The sequence below is a fragment of the Oncorhynchus keta genome, chromosome 7, assembly GCF_023373465.1.
Source record: "Oncorhynchus keta strain PuntledgeMale-10-30-2019 chromosome 7, Oket_V2, whole genome shotgun sequence".
In the NCBI taxonomy this organism is placed as follows: Eukaryota; Metazoa; Chordata; class Actinopteri; order Salmoniformes; family Salmonidae; genus Oncorhynchus; species Oncorhynchus keta.
The window spans coordinates 55,026,497-55,041,428 of NC_068427.1; the positions used below are offsets into that span (position 1 = coordinate 55,026,497).

The 14,932-nt window shown below is 58.5% G+C and overlaps 1 protein-coding gene across 1 annotated transcript in view; it reads right to left on the reverse strand.

The window, feature by feature from the left end:
- Positions 1-14,932, reverse strand: part of ube2g2 (ubiquitin-conjugating enzyme E2G 2 (UBC7 homolog, yeast)) — a 39,210-nt gene that overhangs the window by 8,547 nt on the left and 15,731 nt on the right. Inside the window, exon 4 of the mRNA XM_052523284.1 lies at positions 10,815-10,933. Within this exon, the coding sequence (XP_052379244.1) occupies positions 10,815-10,933 (119 nt within the window). The remainder of the gene's footprint in view (positions 1-10,814; positions 10,934-14,932) is intronic.

Genomic DNA, 14,932 nt, shown 5'->3' on the forward strand with positions numbered 1-14,932 from the left:
TAGTGCACTAGCCTGTAGGGGGCCCTGGTAGTGCAGTAGCCTGTAGGGGGCCCTGGTAGTGCAGTAGCCTGTAGGGGGCCCTGGTAGTGCAGTAGCCTGTAGGGGGCCCTGGTAGTGCACTAGCCTGTAGGGGCCCTGGTAGTGCACTAGCCTGTAGGGGCCCTGGTAGTGCAGTAGCCTGTAGGGGGCCCTGGTAGTGCAGTAGCCTGTAGGGGGCCCTGGTAGTGCACTAGCCTGTAGGGGGCCCTGGTAGTGCACTAGCCTGTAGGGGGCCCTGGTAGTGCAGTAGCCTGTAGGGGGCCCTGGTAGTGCAGTAGCCTGTAGGGGGCCCTGGTAGTGCAGTAGCCTGTAGGGGGCCCTGGTAGTGCAGTAGCCTGTAGGGGGCCCTGGTAGTGCACTAGCCTGTAGGGGGCCCTGGTAGTGCACTAGCCTGTAGGGGGCCCTGGTAGTGCAGTAGCCTGTAGGGGGCCCTGGTAGTGCAGTAGCCTGTAGTGGCCCTGGTAGTGCACTAGCCTGTAGGGGGCCCTGGTAGTGCAGTAGCCTGTAGGGGGCCCTGGTAGTGCAGTAGCCTGTAGGGGGCCCTGGTAGTGCAGTAGCCTGAGGGGGCCCTGGTAGTGCACTAGCCTGTAGGGGGCCCTGGTAGTGCAGTAGCCTGTAGGGGCCCTGGTAGTGCAGTAGCCTGTAGGGGCCCTGGTAGTGCAGTAGCCTGTTGGGGGCCCTGGTAGTGCAGTAGCCTGTAGGGGCCCTGGTAGTGCAGTAGCCTGTAGGGGGCCCTGGTAGTGCAGTAGCCTGTAGGGGGCCCTGGTAGTGCAGTAGCCTGTAGGGGGCCCTGGTAGTGCACTAGCCTGTAGGGGCCCTGGTAGTGCAGTAGCCTGTAGGGGCCCTGGTAGTGCACTAGCCTGTAGGGGCCCTGGTAGTGCAGTAGCCTGTAGGGGGCCCTGGTAGTGCAGTAGCCTGTAGGGGCCCTGGTAGTGCAGTAGCCTGTAGGGGGCCCTGGTAGTGCAGTAGCCTGTAGGGGGCCCTAGTAGTGCAGTAGCCTGTAGGGGGCCCTGGTAGTGCAGTAGCCTGTAGGGGCCCTGGTAGTGCAGTAGCCTGTAGGGGGCCCTGGTAGTGCACTAGCCTGTAGGGGGCCCTGGTAGTGCAGTAGCCTGTAGGGGGCCCTGGTAGTGCAGTAGCCTGTAGGGGGCCCTGGTAGTGCAGTAGCCTGTAGGGGGCCCTGGTAGTGCACTAGCCTGTAGGGGCCCTGGTAGTGCAGTAGCCTGTAGGGGGCCCTGGTAGTGCAGTAGCCTGTAGGGGGCCCTGGTAGTGCAGTAGCCTGTAGGGGGCCCTGGTAGTGCAGTAGCCTGTAGGGGCCCTGGTAGTGCACTAGCCTGTAGGGGGCCCTGGTAGTGCAGTAGCCTGTAGGGGGCCCTGGTAGTGCACTAGCCTGTAGGGGGCCCTGGTAGTGCAGTAGCCTGTAGGGGGCCCTGGTAGTGCAGTAGCCTGTAGGGGGCCCTGGTAGTGCACTAGCCTGTAGGGGGCCCTGGTAGTGCAGTAGCCTGTAGGGGGCCCTGGTAGTGCAGTAGCCTGTAGGGGGCCCTGGTAGTGCAGTAGCCTGTAGGGGGCCCTGGTAGTGCACTAGCCTGTAGGGGGCCCTGGTAGTGCACTAGCCTGTAGGGGGCCCTGGTAGTGCAGTAGCCTGTAGGGGGCCCTGGTAGTGCAGTAGCCTGTAGGGGGCCCTGGTAGTGCACTAGCCTGTAGGGGGCCCTGGTAGTGCACTAGCCTGTAGGGGGCCCTGGTAGTGCAGTAGCCTGTAGGGGGCCCTGGTAGTGCAGTAGCCTGTAGGGGGCCCTGGTAGTGCAGTAGCCTGTAGGGGGCCCTGGTAGTGCAGTAGCCTGTAGGGGGCCCTGGTAGTGCACTAGCCTGTAGGGGCCCTGGTAGTGCACTAGCCTGTAGGGGCCCTGGTAGTGCAGTAGCCTGTAGGGGCCCTGGTAGTGCAGTAGCCTGTAGTGGCCCTGGTAGTGCACTAGCCTGTAGGGGGCCCTGGTAGTGCAGTAGCCTGTAGGGGGCCCTGGTAGTGCAGTAGCCTGTAGGGGGCCCTGGTAGTGCAGTAGCCTGTAGTGGCCCTGGTAGTGCTGTAGCCTGTAGTGGCCCTGGTAGTGCAGTAGCCTGTAGGGGGCCCTGGTAGTGCACTAGCCTGTAGGGGGCCCTGGTAGTGCAGTAGCCTGTAGGGGGCCCTGGTAGTGCAGTAGCCTGTAGGGGGCCCTGGTAGTGCAGTAGCCTGTAGGGGGCCCTGGTAGTGCAGTAGCCTGTAGGGGGCCCTGGTAGTGCAGTAGCCTGTAGGGGGCCCTGGTAGTGCAGTAGCCTGTAGGGGGCCCTGGTAGTGCAGTAGCCTGTAGGGGGCCCTGGTAGTGCACTAGCCTGTAGGGGGCCCTGGTAGTGCAGTAGCCTGTAGGGGGCCCTGGTAGTGCAGTAGCCTGTAGGGGGCCCTGGTAGTGCAGTAGCCTGTAGGGGGCCCTGGTAGTGCACTAGCCTGTAGGGGGCCCTGGTAGTGCACTAGCCTGTAGGGGGCCCTGGTAGTGCAGTAGCCTGTAGGGGCCCTGGTAGTGCAGTAGCCTGTAGGGGGCCCTGGTAGTGCAGTAGCCTGTAGGGGGCCCTGGTAGTGCACTAGCCTGTAGGGGCCCTGGTAGTGCACTAGCCTGTAGGGGGCCCTGGTAGTGCAGTAGCCTGTAGGGGGCCCTGGTAGTGCAGTAGCCTGTAGGGGCCCTGGTAGTGCAGTAGCCTGTAGGGGGCCCTGGTAGTGCAGTAGCCTGTAGGGGGCCCTGGTAGTGCACTAGCCTGTAGGGGGCCCTGGTAGTGCACTAGCCTGTAGGGGGCCCTGGTAGTGCAGTAGCCTGTAGGGGGCCCTGGTAGTGCAGTAGCCTGTAGTGGCCCTGGTAGTGCACTAGCCTGTAGGGGGCCCTGGTAGTGCAGTAGCCTGTAGGGGGCCCTGGTAGTGCAGTAGCCTGTAGGGGGCCCTGGTAGTGCAGTAGCCTGTAGTGGCCCTGGTAGTGCTGTAGCCTGTAGTGGCCCTGGTAGTGCAGTAGCCTGTAGGGGGCCCTGGTAGTGCACTAGCCTGTAGGGGGCCCTGGTAGTGCAGTAGCCTGTAGGGGGCCCTGGTAGTGCAGTAGCCTGTAGGGGGCCCTGGTAGTGCAGTAGCCTGTAGGGGGCCCTGGTAGTGCAGTAGCCTGTAGGGGGCCCTGGTAGTGCAGTAGCCTGTAGGGGCCCTGGTAGTGCAGTAGCCTGTAGGGGGCCCTGGTAGTGCAGTAGCCTGTAGGGGGCCCTGGTAGTGCAGTAGCCTGTAGGGGGCCCTGGTAGTGCAGTAGCCTGTAGGGGGCCCTGGTAGTGCAGTAGCCTGTAGGGGGCCCTGGTAGTGCAGTAGCCTGTAGGGGGCCCTGGTAGTGCAGTAGCCTGTAGGGGGCCCTGGTAGTGCAGTAGCCTGTAGGGGGCCCTGGTAGTGCACTAGCCTGTAGTGGCCCTAGTAGTGCAGTAGCCTGTAGGGGGCCCTGGTAGTGCAGTAGCCTGTAGTGGCCCTGGTAGTGCAGTAGCCTGTAGGGGGCCCTGGTAGTGCAGTAGCCTGTAGGGGGCCCTGGTAGTGCAGTAGCCTGTAGGGGCCCTGGTAGTGCAGTAGCCTGTAGGGGGACCTGGTAGTGCAGTAGCCTGTAGGGGCCCTGGTAGTGCACTAGCCTGTAGGGGGCCCTGGTAGTGCACTAGCCTGTAGTGGCCCTAGTAGTGCAGTAGCCTGTAGTGGCCCTAGTAGTGCAGTAGCCTGTAGGGGGCCCTGGTAGTGCAGTAGCCTGTAGTGGCCCTGGTAGTGCAGTAGCCTGTAGGGGGCCCTGGTAGTGCAGTAGCCTGTAGGGGGCCCTGGTAGTGCACTAGCCTGTAGGGGGCCCTGGTAGTGCACTAGCCTGTAGTGGCCCTAGTAGTGCAGTAGCCTGTAGTGGCCCTAGTAGTGCAGTAGCCTGTAGGGGGCCCTGGTAGTGCAGTAGCCTGTAGTGGCCCTGGTAGTTCAGTAGCCTGTAGGGGGCCCTGGTAGTGCAGTAGCCTGTAGGGGGCCCTGGTAGTGCAGTAGCCTGTAGGGGGCCCTGGTAGTGCAGTAGCCTGTAGTGGCACTGGTAGTGCAGTAGCCTGTAGGGGGCCCTGGTAGTGCAGTAGCCTGTAGTGGCCCTGGTAGTGCAGTAGCCTGTAGGGGGCCCTGGTAGTGCAGTAGTTTTGATGTCATCACTGTTATATTCTACAATGTAGAAGAACCCTGGTAGTGCAGTAGCCTGTAGGGGGCCCTGGTAGTGCAGTAGCCTGTAGTGGCCCTGGTAGTGCAGTAGCCTGTAGGGGGCCCTGGTAGTGCAGTAGCCTGTAGTGGCCCTGGTAGTGCAGTAGCCTGTAGGGGGCCCTGGTAGTGCAGTAGTTTTGATGTCATCACTGTTATATTCTACAATGTAGAAGAACCCTGGTAGTGCAGTAGCCTGTAGGGGGCCCTGGTAGTGCAGTAGCCTGTAGTGGCCCTGGTAGTGCAGTAGCCTGTAGGGGGCCCTGGTAGTGCAGTAGCCTGTAGTGGCCCTGGTAGTGCAGTAGCCTGTAGGGGGCCCTGGTAGTGCAGTAGCCTGTAGGGGGCCCTGGTAGTGCACTAGCCTGTAGTGGCCCTAGTAGTGCACTAGCCTGTAGGGGGCCCTGGTAGTGCAGTAGCCTGTAGGGGGCCCTGGTAGTGCAGTAGCCTGTAGGGGCCCTGGTAGTGCAGTAGCCTGTAGGGGGCCCTGGTAGTGCAGTAGCCTGTAGGGGGCCCTGGTAGTGCACTAGCCTGTAGGGGGCCCCTGGTAGTGCAGTAGCCTGTAGTGGCCCTGGTAGTGCAGTAGCCTGTAGGGGGCCCTGGTAGTGCAGTAGCCTGTAGGGGCCCTGGTAGTGCAGTAGCCTGTAGGGGGCCCTGGTAGTGCAGTAGCCTGTAGGGGGCCCTGGTAGTGCAGTAGCCTGTAGGGGGCCCTGGTAGTGCAGTAGCCTGTAGGGGGCCCTGGTAGTGCAGTAGCCTGTAGGGGGCCCTGGTAGTGCAGTAGCCTGTAGGGGGCCCTGGTAGTGCAGTAGCCTGTAGTGGCACTGGTAGTGCAGTAGCCTGTAGGGGGCCCTGGTAGTGCAGTAGCCTGTAGGGGGCCCTGGTAGTGCAGTAGCCTGTAGTGGCCCTGGTAGTGCAGTAGCCTGTAGTGGCACTGGTAGTGCAGTAGCCTGTAGTGGCACTGGTAGTGCAGTAGCCTGTAGGGGGCCCTGGTAGTGCAGTAGCCTGTAGTGGCCCTGGTAGTGCAGTAGCCTGTAGGGGGCCCTGGTAGTGCAGTAGCCTGTAGTGGCCCTGGTAGTGCAGTAGCCTGTACGGGGCCCTGGTAATGCAGTAGCCTGTAGGGGGCCCTGGTAGTGCAGTAGCCTGTAGGGGCCCTGGTAGTGCAGTAGCCTGTAGGGGGCCCTGGTAGTGCAGTAGCCTGTAGTGGCCCTGGTAGTGCAGTAGCCTGTAGTGGCCCTGGTAGTTCAGTAGCCTGTAGGGGGCCCTGGTAGTGCAGTAGCCTGTAGGGGGCCCTGGTAGTGCAGTAGCCTGTAGTGGCCCTGGTAGTGCAGTAGCCTGTAGTGGCCCTGGTAGTTCAGTAGCCTGTAGGGGCCCTGGTAGTGCAGTAGCCTGTAGGGGCCCTGGTAGTGCAGTAGCCTGTAGGGGGCCCTGGTAGTGCAGTAGCCTGTAGTGGCCCTGGTAGTGCAGTAGCCTGTAGGGGGCCCTGGTAGTGCAGTAGCCTGTAGTGGCCCTGGTAGTGCAGTAGCCTGTAGGGGGCCCTGGTAGTGCAGTAGTTTTGATGTCATCACTGTTATATTCTACAATGTAGAAGAACCCTGGTAGTGCAGTAGCCTGTAGGGGGCCCTGGTAGTGCAGTAGCCTGTAGTGGCCCTGGTAGTGCAGTAGCCTGTAGGGGGCCCTGGTAGTGCAGTAGCCTGTAGGGGGCCCTGGTAGTGCAGTAGCCTGTAGGGGGCCCTGGTAGTGCAGTAGCCTGTAGTGGCACTGGTAGTGCAGTAGCCTGTAGGGGGCCCTGGTAGTGCAGTAGCCTGTAGGGGGCCCTGGTAGTGCAGTAGCCTGTAGTGGCCCTGGTAGTGCAGTAGCCTGTAGTGGCACTGGTAGTGCAGTAGCCTGTAGTGGCACTGGTAGTGCAGTAGCCTGTAGGGGGCCCTGGTAGTGCAGTAGCCTGTAGTGGCCCTGGTAGTGCAGTAGCCTGTAGGGGGCCCTGGTAGTGCAGTAGCCTGTAGTGGCCCTGGTAGTGCAGTAGCCTGTAGTGGCACTGGTAGTGCAGTAGCCTGTAGTGGCACTGGTAGTGCAGTAGCCTGTAGGGGGCCCTGGTAGTGCAGTAGCCTGTAGTGGCCCTGGTAGTGCAGTAGCCTGTAGGGGGCCCTGGTAGTGCAGTAGCCTGTAGGGGGCCCTGGTAGTGCACTAGCCTGTAGGGGGCCCTGGTAGTGCAGTAGCCTGTAGTGGCCCTGGTAGTGCAGTAGCCTGTAGGGGGCCCTGGTAGTGCAGTAGCCTGTAGGGGCCCTGGTAGTGCAGTAGCCTGTAGGGGGCCCTGGTAGTGCAGTAGCCTGTAGGGGGCCCTGGTAGTGCAGTAGCCTGTAGGGGGCCCTGGTAGTGCAGTAGCCTGTAGGGGGCCCTGGTAGTGCAGTAGCCTGTAGGGGCCCTGGTAGTGCAGTAGCCTGTAGGGGGCCCTGGTAGTGCAGTAGCCTGTAGTGGCCCTGGTAGTGCAGTAGCCTGTAGGGGGCCCTGGTAGTGCAGTAGCCTGTAGGGGGCCCTGGTAGTGCAGTAGCCTGTAGTGGCCCTGGTAGTGCAGTAGCCTGTAGTGGCACTGGTAGTGCAGTAGCCTGTAGTGGCCCTGGTAGTGCAGTAGCCTGTAGTGGCCCTGGTAGTTCAGTAGCCTGTAGGGGGCCCTGGTAGTGCAGTAGCCTGTAGGGGGCCCTGGTAGTGCAGTAGCCTGTAGGGGGCCCTGGTAGTGCAGTAGCCTGTAGTGGCCCTGGTAGTGCAGTAGCCTGTAGGGGGCCCTGGTAGTGCAGTAGCCTGTAGTGGCCCTGGTAGTGCAGTAGCCTGTAGGGGGCCCTGGTAGTGCAGTAGTTTTGATGTCATCACTGTTATATTCTACAATGTAGAAGAACCCTGGTAGTGCAGTAGCCTGTAGGGGGCCCTGGTAGTGCAGTAGCCTGTAGTGGCCCTGGTAGTGCAGTAGCCTGTAGGGGGCCCTGGTAGTGCAGTAGCCTGTAGTGGCCCTGGTAGTGCAGTAGCCTGTAGGGGGCCCTGGTAGTGCAGTAGTTTTGATGTCATCACTGTTATATTCTACAATGTAGAAGAACCCTGGTAGTGCAGTAGCCTGTAGGGGGCCCTGGTAGTGCAGTAGCCTGTAGTGGCCCTGGTAGTGCAGTAGCCTGTAGGGGGCCCTGGTAGTGCAGTAGCCTGTAGTGGCCCTGGTAGTGCAGTAGCCTGTAGGGGGCCCTGGTAGTGCAGTAGCCTGTAGGGGGCCCTGGTAGTGCAGTAGGCTGTAGGGGGCCCTGGTAGTGCAGTAGCCTGTAGGGGGCCCTGGTAGTGCAGTAGCCTGTAGGGGGCCCTGGTAGTGCAGTAGCCTGTAGGGGGCCCTGGTAGTGCAGTAGCCTGTAGGGGGCCCTGGTAGTGCAGTAGCCTGTAGGGGCCCTGGTAGTGCAGTAGCCTGTAGGGGGCCCTGGTAGTGCAGTAGCCTGTAGTGGCCCTGGTAGTGCAGTAGCCTGTAGTGGCCCTGGTAGTTCAGTAGCCTGTAGGGGGCCCTGGTAGTGCAGTAGCCTGTAGGGGGCCCTGGTAGTGCAGTAGCCTGTAGTGGCCCTGGTAGTGCAGTAGCCTGTAGTGGCCCTGGTAGTTCAGTAGCCTGTAGGGGGCCCTGGTAGTGCAGTAGCCTGTAGGGGGCCCTGGTAGTGCAGTAGCCTGTAGGGGGCCCTGGTAGTGCAGTAGCCTGTAGTGGCCCTGGTAGTGCAGTAGCCTGTAGGGGGCCCTGGTAGTGCAGTAGCCTGTAGTGGCCCTGGTAGTGCAGTAGCCTGTAGGGGGCCCTGGTAGTGCAGTAGTTTTGATGTCATCACTGTTATATTCTACAATGTAGAAGAACCCTGGTAGTGCAGTAGCCTGTAGGGGCCCTGGTAGTGCAGTAGCCTGTAGTGGCCCTGGTAGTGCAGTAGCCTGTAGGGGCCCTGGTAGTGCAGTAGCCTGTAGTGGCCCTGGTAGTGCAGTAGCCTGTAGTGGCCCTGGTAGTGCAGTAGCCTGTAGGGGGCCCTGGTAGTGCAGTAGCCTGTAGGGGGCCCTGGTAGTGCAGTAGCCTGTAGGGGGCCCTGGTAGTGCAGTAGCCTGTAGGGGGCCCTGGTAGTGCAGTAGCCTGTAGGGGGCCCTGGTAGTGCAGTAGCCTGTAGGGGGCCCTGGTAGTGCAGTAGCCTGTAGGGGGCCCTGGTAGTGCAGTAGCCTGTAGGGGGCCCTGGTAGTGCAGTAGCCTGTAGTGGCCCTGGTAGTGCAGTAGCCTGTAGGGGGCCCTGGTAGTGCAGTAGTTTTGATGTCATCACTGTTATATTCTACAATGTAGAAGAACCCTGGTAGTGCAGTAGCCTGTAGGGGCCCTGGTAGTGCAGTAGCCTGTAGTGGCCCTGGTAGTGCAGTAGCCTGTAGGGGGCCCTGGTAGTGCAGTAGCCTGTAGTGGCCCTGGTAGTGCAGTAGCCTGTAGGGGCCCTGGTAGTGCAGTAGTTTTGATGTCATCACTGTTATATTCTACAATGTAGAAGAACCCTGGTAGTGCAGTAGCCTGTAGGGGGCCCTGGTAGTGCAGTAGCCTGTAGTGGCCCTGGTAGTGCAGTAGCCTGTAGGGGGCCCTGGTAGTGCAGTAGCCTGTAGTGGCCCTGGTAGTGCAGTAGCCTGTAGGGGGCCCTGGTAGTGCAGTAGCCTGTAGGGGGCCCTGGTAGTGCAGTAGGCTGTAGGGGGCCCTGGTAGTGCAGTAGCCTGTAGGGGCCCTGGTAGTGCAGTAGCCTGTAGGGGCCCTGGTAGTGCAGTAGCCTGTAGGGGGCCCTGGTAGTGCAGTAGCCTGTAGGGGGCCCTGGTAGTGCAGTAGCCTGTAGGGGGCCCTGGTAGTGCAGTAGCCTGTAGGGGGCCCTGGTAGTGCAGTAGCCTGTAGTGGCCCTGGTAGTGCAGTAGCCTGTAGTGGCCCTGGTAGTTCAGTAGCCTGTAGGGGGCCCTGGTAGTGCAGTAGCCTGTAGGGGGCCCTGGTAGTGCAGTAGCCTGTAGTGGCCCTGGTAGTGCAGTAGCCTGTAGTGGCCCTGGTAGTTCAGTAGCCTGTAGGGGGCCCTGGTAGTGCAGTAGCCTGTAGGGGGCCCTGGTAGTGCAGTAGCCTGTAGGGGGCCCTGGTAGTGCAGTAGCCTGTAGTGGCCCTGGTAGTGCAGTAGCCTGTAGGGGGCCCTGGTAGTGCAGTAGCCTGTAGTGGCCCTGGTAGTGCAGTAGCCTGTAGGGGGCCCTGGTAGTGCAGTAGTTTTGATGTCATCACTGTTATATTCTACAATGTAGAAGAACCCTGGTAGTGCAGTAGCCTGTAGGGGCCCTGGTAGTGCAGTAGCCTGTAGTGGCCCTGGTAGTGCAGTAGCCTGTAGGGGGCCCTGGTAGTGCAGTAGCCTGTAGTGGCCCTGGTAGTGCAGTAGCCTGTAGGGGCCCTGGTAGTGCAGTAGCCTGTAGGGGGCCCTGGTAGTGCAGTAGCCTGTAGGGGGCCCTGGTAGTGCAGTAGCCTGTAGGGGGCCCTGGTAGTGCAGTAGCCTGTAGGGGGCCCTGGTAGTGCAGTAGCCTGTAGGGGGCCCTGGTAGTGCAGTAGCCTGTAGGGGGCCCTGGTAGTGCAGTAGCCTGTAGGGGGCCCTGGTAGTGCAGTAGCCTGTAGTGGCCCTGGTCGTGCAGTAGCCTGTAGGGGGCCCTGGTAGTGCAGTAGCCTGTAGGGGGCCCTGGTAGTGCAGTAGCCTGTAGGGGGCCCTGGTAGTGCAGTAGCCTGTAGTGGCCCTGGTCGTGCAGTAGCCTGTAGGGGGCCCTGGTAGTGCAGTAGCCTGTAGGGGGCCCTGGTAGTGCAGTAGCCTGTAGGGGGCCCTGGTAGTGCAGTAGCCTGTAGTGGCCCTGGTAGTGCAGTAGCCTGTAGGGGGCCCTGGTAGTGCAGTAGCCTGTAGTGGCCCTGGTAGTGCAGTAGCCTGTAGGGGGCCCTGGTAGTGCAGTAGCCTGTAGGGGGCCCTGGTAGTGCAGTAGCCTGTAGGGGGCCCTGGTAGTGCAGTAGTTTTGATGTCATCACTATTATATTCTACAATGTAGAAGAACCCTGGTAGTGCTGTAGCCTGTAGTGGCCCTGGTAGTGCAGTAGCCTGTAGGGGGCCCTGGTAGTGCAGTAGCCTGTAGGGGGCCCTGGTAGTGCAGTAGCCTGTAGGGGGCCCTGGTAGTGCAGTAGCCTGTAGGGGGCCCTGGTAGTGCAGTAGCCTGTAGTGGCCCTGGTCGTGCAGTAGCCTGTAGGGGGCCCTGGTCGTGCACTAGCCTGTAGGGGGCCCTGGTAGTGCAGTAGTTTTGATGTCATCACTATTATATTCTACAACGTAGAAGAACCCTGGAATGAGTTGTTGTGTCCAAACGATACGATATGTTAATATATAAAATAATATAATATATGCTATTTAGCAGACGCTTTACATATGGGTGGTCCCGGGAATCGAACCCACTACCCTGGCGTTACAAGCGCCATGCTCTACCAACTGAGCTACAGAAGGACCACATGTTGACTCACTGTTTGGGTGAAACATGTCACAGGTGAATCTCATTTTAGGAGGGCTGAGGGGGTAGTCCGACGGGAAGGAGAGGAGGGCCGGAAATACTCCGCCCTCAAAACACGTGTCCTCTGGACCCCTGGGTAGAAAACACACGGGACGCAGGGTTAGTTAGGCCTGGAGAAGTGACGGCGTGATAAATCATTCACAGCTCAATGGGTGATACATTCGGCATCTGCACGTTTTTTCCTCATATAGGTTAGAAATGGAAAGCATTTTTCTATGGACCTGGGTCAGATGTCAAAGGTCATGGTAAGAAAAAAAGAAAAGTAAAAAAAAAAAGGCAGCTTAGCTTTAATCGTCCACTAAATATTACATCTGACACCAGCTTCATGTTGAACCACGATCCGGCAGACCAAACCCTCCCCAAACACTCAACAGCCTAAAACATACTAGGTGCTGCTCTGTTCTCTAAGGGGGAGGTGCTGCTCTGTTCTCTAAGGGGGAGGTGCTGCTCTGTTCTCCAAGGGGGAGGTGCTGCTCTGTTCTCTAAGGGGGAGGTGCAGCTCTGTTCTCTAAGGGGGAGGTGCAGCTCTGTTCTCTAAGGGGGAGGTGCTGCTCTGTTCTCTAAGGGCGAGGTGCTGCTCTGTTCTCTAAGGGCGAGGTGCTGCTCTGTTCTCTAAGGGGGAGGTGCAGCTCTGTTCTCTAAGGGGGAGGTGCTGCTCTGTTCTCTAAGGGGGAGGTGCTGCTCTGTTCTCTAAGGGGGAGGTGCAGCTCTGTTCTCTAAGGGGGAGGTGCTGCTCTGTTCTCTAAGGGGGAGGTGCTGCTCTGTTCTCTAAGGGGGAGGTGCAGCTCTGTTCTCTAAGGGGGAGGTGCTGCTCTGTTCTCTAAGGGGGAGGTGCTGCTCTGTTCTCTAAGGGGGAGGTGCTGCTCTGTTCTCTAAGGGGGAGGTGCTGCTCTGTTCTCCAAGGGGGAGGTGCAGCTCTGTTCTCTAAGGGGGAGGTGCAGCTCTGTTCTCTAAGGGGGAGGTGCTGCTCTGTTCTCTAAGGGGGAGGTGCTGCTCTGTTCTCCAAGGGGGAGGTGCTGCTCTGTTCTCCAAGGGGGAGGTGCTGCTCTGTTCTCCAAGGGGGAGGTGCTGCTCTGTTCTCTAAGGGGGAGATGCTGCTCTGTTCTCTAAGGGGGAGGTGCAACTCTGTTCTCTAAGGGGGAGGTGCTGCTCTGTTCTCCAAGGGGGAGGTGTTGCTTTGTTCTCTAAGGGGGAGGTGCTGCTCTGTTCTCTAAGGGGGAGGTGCAGCTCTGTTCTCTAAGGGGGAGGTGCTGCTCTGTTCTCTAAGGGGGAGGTGCTGCTCTGTTCTCCAAGGGGGAGGTGCTGCTCTGTTCTCCAAGGGGGAGGTGCTGCTCTGTTCTCCAAGGGGGAGGTGCTGCTCTGTTCTCTAGGGGGAGGTGCTGCTCTGTTCTCCAAGGGGGAGGTGCTGCTCTGTTCTCCAAGGGGGAGGTGCTGCTCTGTTCTCCAAGGGGGAGGTGCTGCTCTGTTCTCCAAGGGGGAGGTGCTGCTGATGTAAGGCTCTGTGGACAGCCAGTGGCTGTGTATCAAATGTAAATGTTCCCATAAGGCTGTGTGTTCGTTAGACTGCTGTATTACATGCTGGGGCAGGCAGGTTATTCAGGGGAGGATTAGGTAGAGATGCATGCTAATTATAAGGATCAAAACACTTCATAGACCCTCCTTGACAATTCGTTTTCAATAGGTTTAAAAGCATGGCTACTGGCCAGACGAGGAAACGGGAGGGACAGTAAAACTAGAGGGACAGCATAACGGGAGGGACAGTAAAACTAGAGGGACAGCATAACGGGGGGAGAGTAAAACTAGAGGGACAGTAAAACGGGGGGACAGTAAAACTAGAGGGACAGCATAACGGGGGGACAGTAAAACTAGAGGGACAGCATAACGGGGGACAGTAAAACTAGAGGACAGCATAACGGGGGGACAGTAAAACTAGAGGGACAGCATAACGGGGGACAGCATAACGGGGGGACAGTAAAACTAGAGGGACAGCATAATGGGGGACAGTAAAACTAGAGGGACAGCATAACGGGGGACAGTAAAACTAGAGGGACAGCATAACGGGGGACAGTAAAACTAGAGGGACAGCATAACGGGGGGGACAGTAAAACTAGAGGGACAGCATAACGGGGGACAGTAAAAATAGAGGGACAGCATAACGGGGGGACAGTAAAACTAGAGGGACAGCATAACGGGGGACAGTAAAACTAGAGGGACAGCATAACGGGGGGACAGCATAACAGGGGGACAGTAAAACTAGAGGGACAGCATAACGGGGGACAGCATAACGGGGGGACAGTAAAACTAGAGGGACAGCATAACAGGGGACAGCATAACGGGGGGACAGTAAAACTAGAGGGACAGCATAACGGGGGGACAGTAAAACTAGAGGGACAGCATAACGGGGGACAGTAAAACGGGGGGACAGCATAACGGGGGGACAGCAAAACTAGAGGAACAGCATAACGGGGGACAGCATAACGGAGGGACAGCATAACGGGGGACAGTAAAACTAGAGGGACAGCATAACGGGGGGACAGTAAAACTAGAGGGACAGCATAACGGGGGGACAGAAAAACTAGAGGGACAGCATAACGGGGGGACAGCATAACGGGGGGACAGTAAAACTAGAGGGACAGCATAACGGGGGACAGTAAAACTAGGGGGACAGCATAACGGGGGACAGCATAACGGGGGACAGTAAAACTAGAGGGACAGCATAACGGGGGGACAGTAAAACTAGAGGGACAGCATAACGGGGGGGACAGTAAAACTAGAGGGACAGCATAACGGGGGGACAGTAAAACTAGAGGGACAGCATAACGGGGGGACAGTAAAACTAGAGGGACAGCATAACAGGGGGACAGTAAAACTAGAGGGACAGCATAACGGGGGGACAGCATAACGGGGGGACAGTAAAACTAGAGGGACAGCATAACGGGGGGACAGTAAAACTAGAGGGACAGCATAACGGGGGGACAGTAAAACTAGAGGGACAGCATAACGGGGGGACAGTAAAACTAGAGGGACAGCATAACGGGGGGACAGTAAAACTAGAGGGACAGCATAACGGGGGGACAGTAAAACTAGAGGGACAGCATAACGGGGGGACAGCATAACGGGGGGACAGTAAAACTAGAGGGACAGCATAACGGGGGGACAGCATAACGGGGGGACAGTAAAACTAGAGGGACAGCATAACGGGGGGACAGTAAAACTAGAGGGACAGCATAACGGGGGGACAGTAAAACTAGAGGGACAGCATAACGGGGGGACAGTAAAACTAGAGGGACAGCATAACGGGGGAACAGTAAAACTGGGGGGACAGCATAACGGGGGGACAGCATAACGGGGGGACAGTAAAACTAGAGGGACAGCATAACGGGGGGACAGCATAACGGGGGACAGTAAAACTAGAGGGACAGCATAACGGGGGGACAGCATAACGGGGGGACAGTAAAACTAGAGGGACAGCATAACGGGGGGACAGTAAAACAAGAAGAATCCCAGCTGCAATCACTCACAGACTTACCCAGGAATACTCCCAGCTGTAATGACTCCTAGAGACTCACCCAAGAAGAATCCCAGCTGTAATCACTCAGAGACTCACCCAAGAAGACTCCCAGCTGTAATGACTCCTAGAGACTCACCCAAGAAGAATCCCAGCTGTAATCACTCAGAGACTTACCCAAGAAGACTCCCAGCTGTAATGACTCCTAGAGACTCACCCAAGAAGAATCCCAGCTGTAATCACTCAGAGACTTACCCAAGAAGACTCCCAGCTGTAATGACTCCTAGAGACTCACCCAAGAAGACTCCCAGCTGTAATCACTCAGAGACTTACCCAGGAAGACTCTTCAATACTCTTAGTTGTTGTGGAAATGAACCCCACTATGCGGTTTACTTTCTGAATCTACATCACCGAGTCCACCTTTAACAGGCAAATCGTTGGGGAGGTTTAAGGCCTGCCAATCAATCATTAATCATCGACTTCACAGCCAATCAGCTGTCCGAATCTAATTTCCTTAAGAGTTAAAACCCGGCCTGACACGGCAACATCCTTGTTTTGATTGG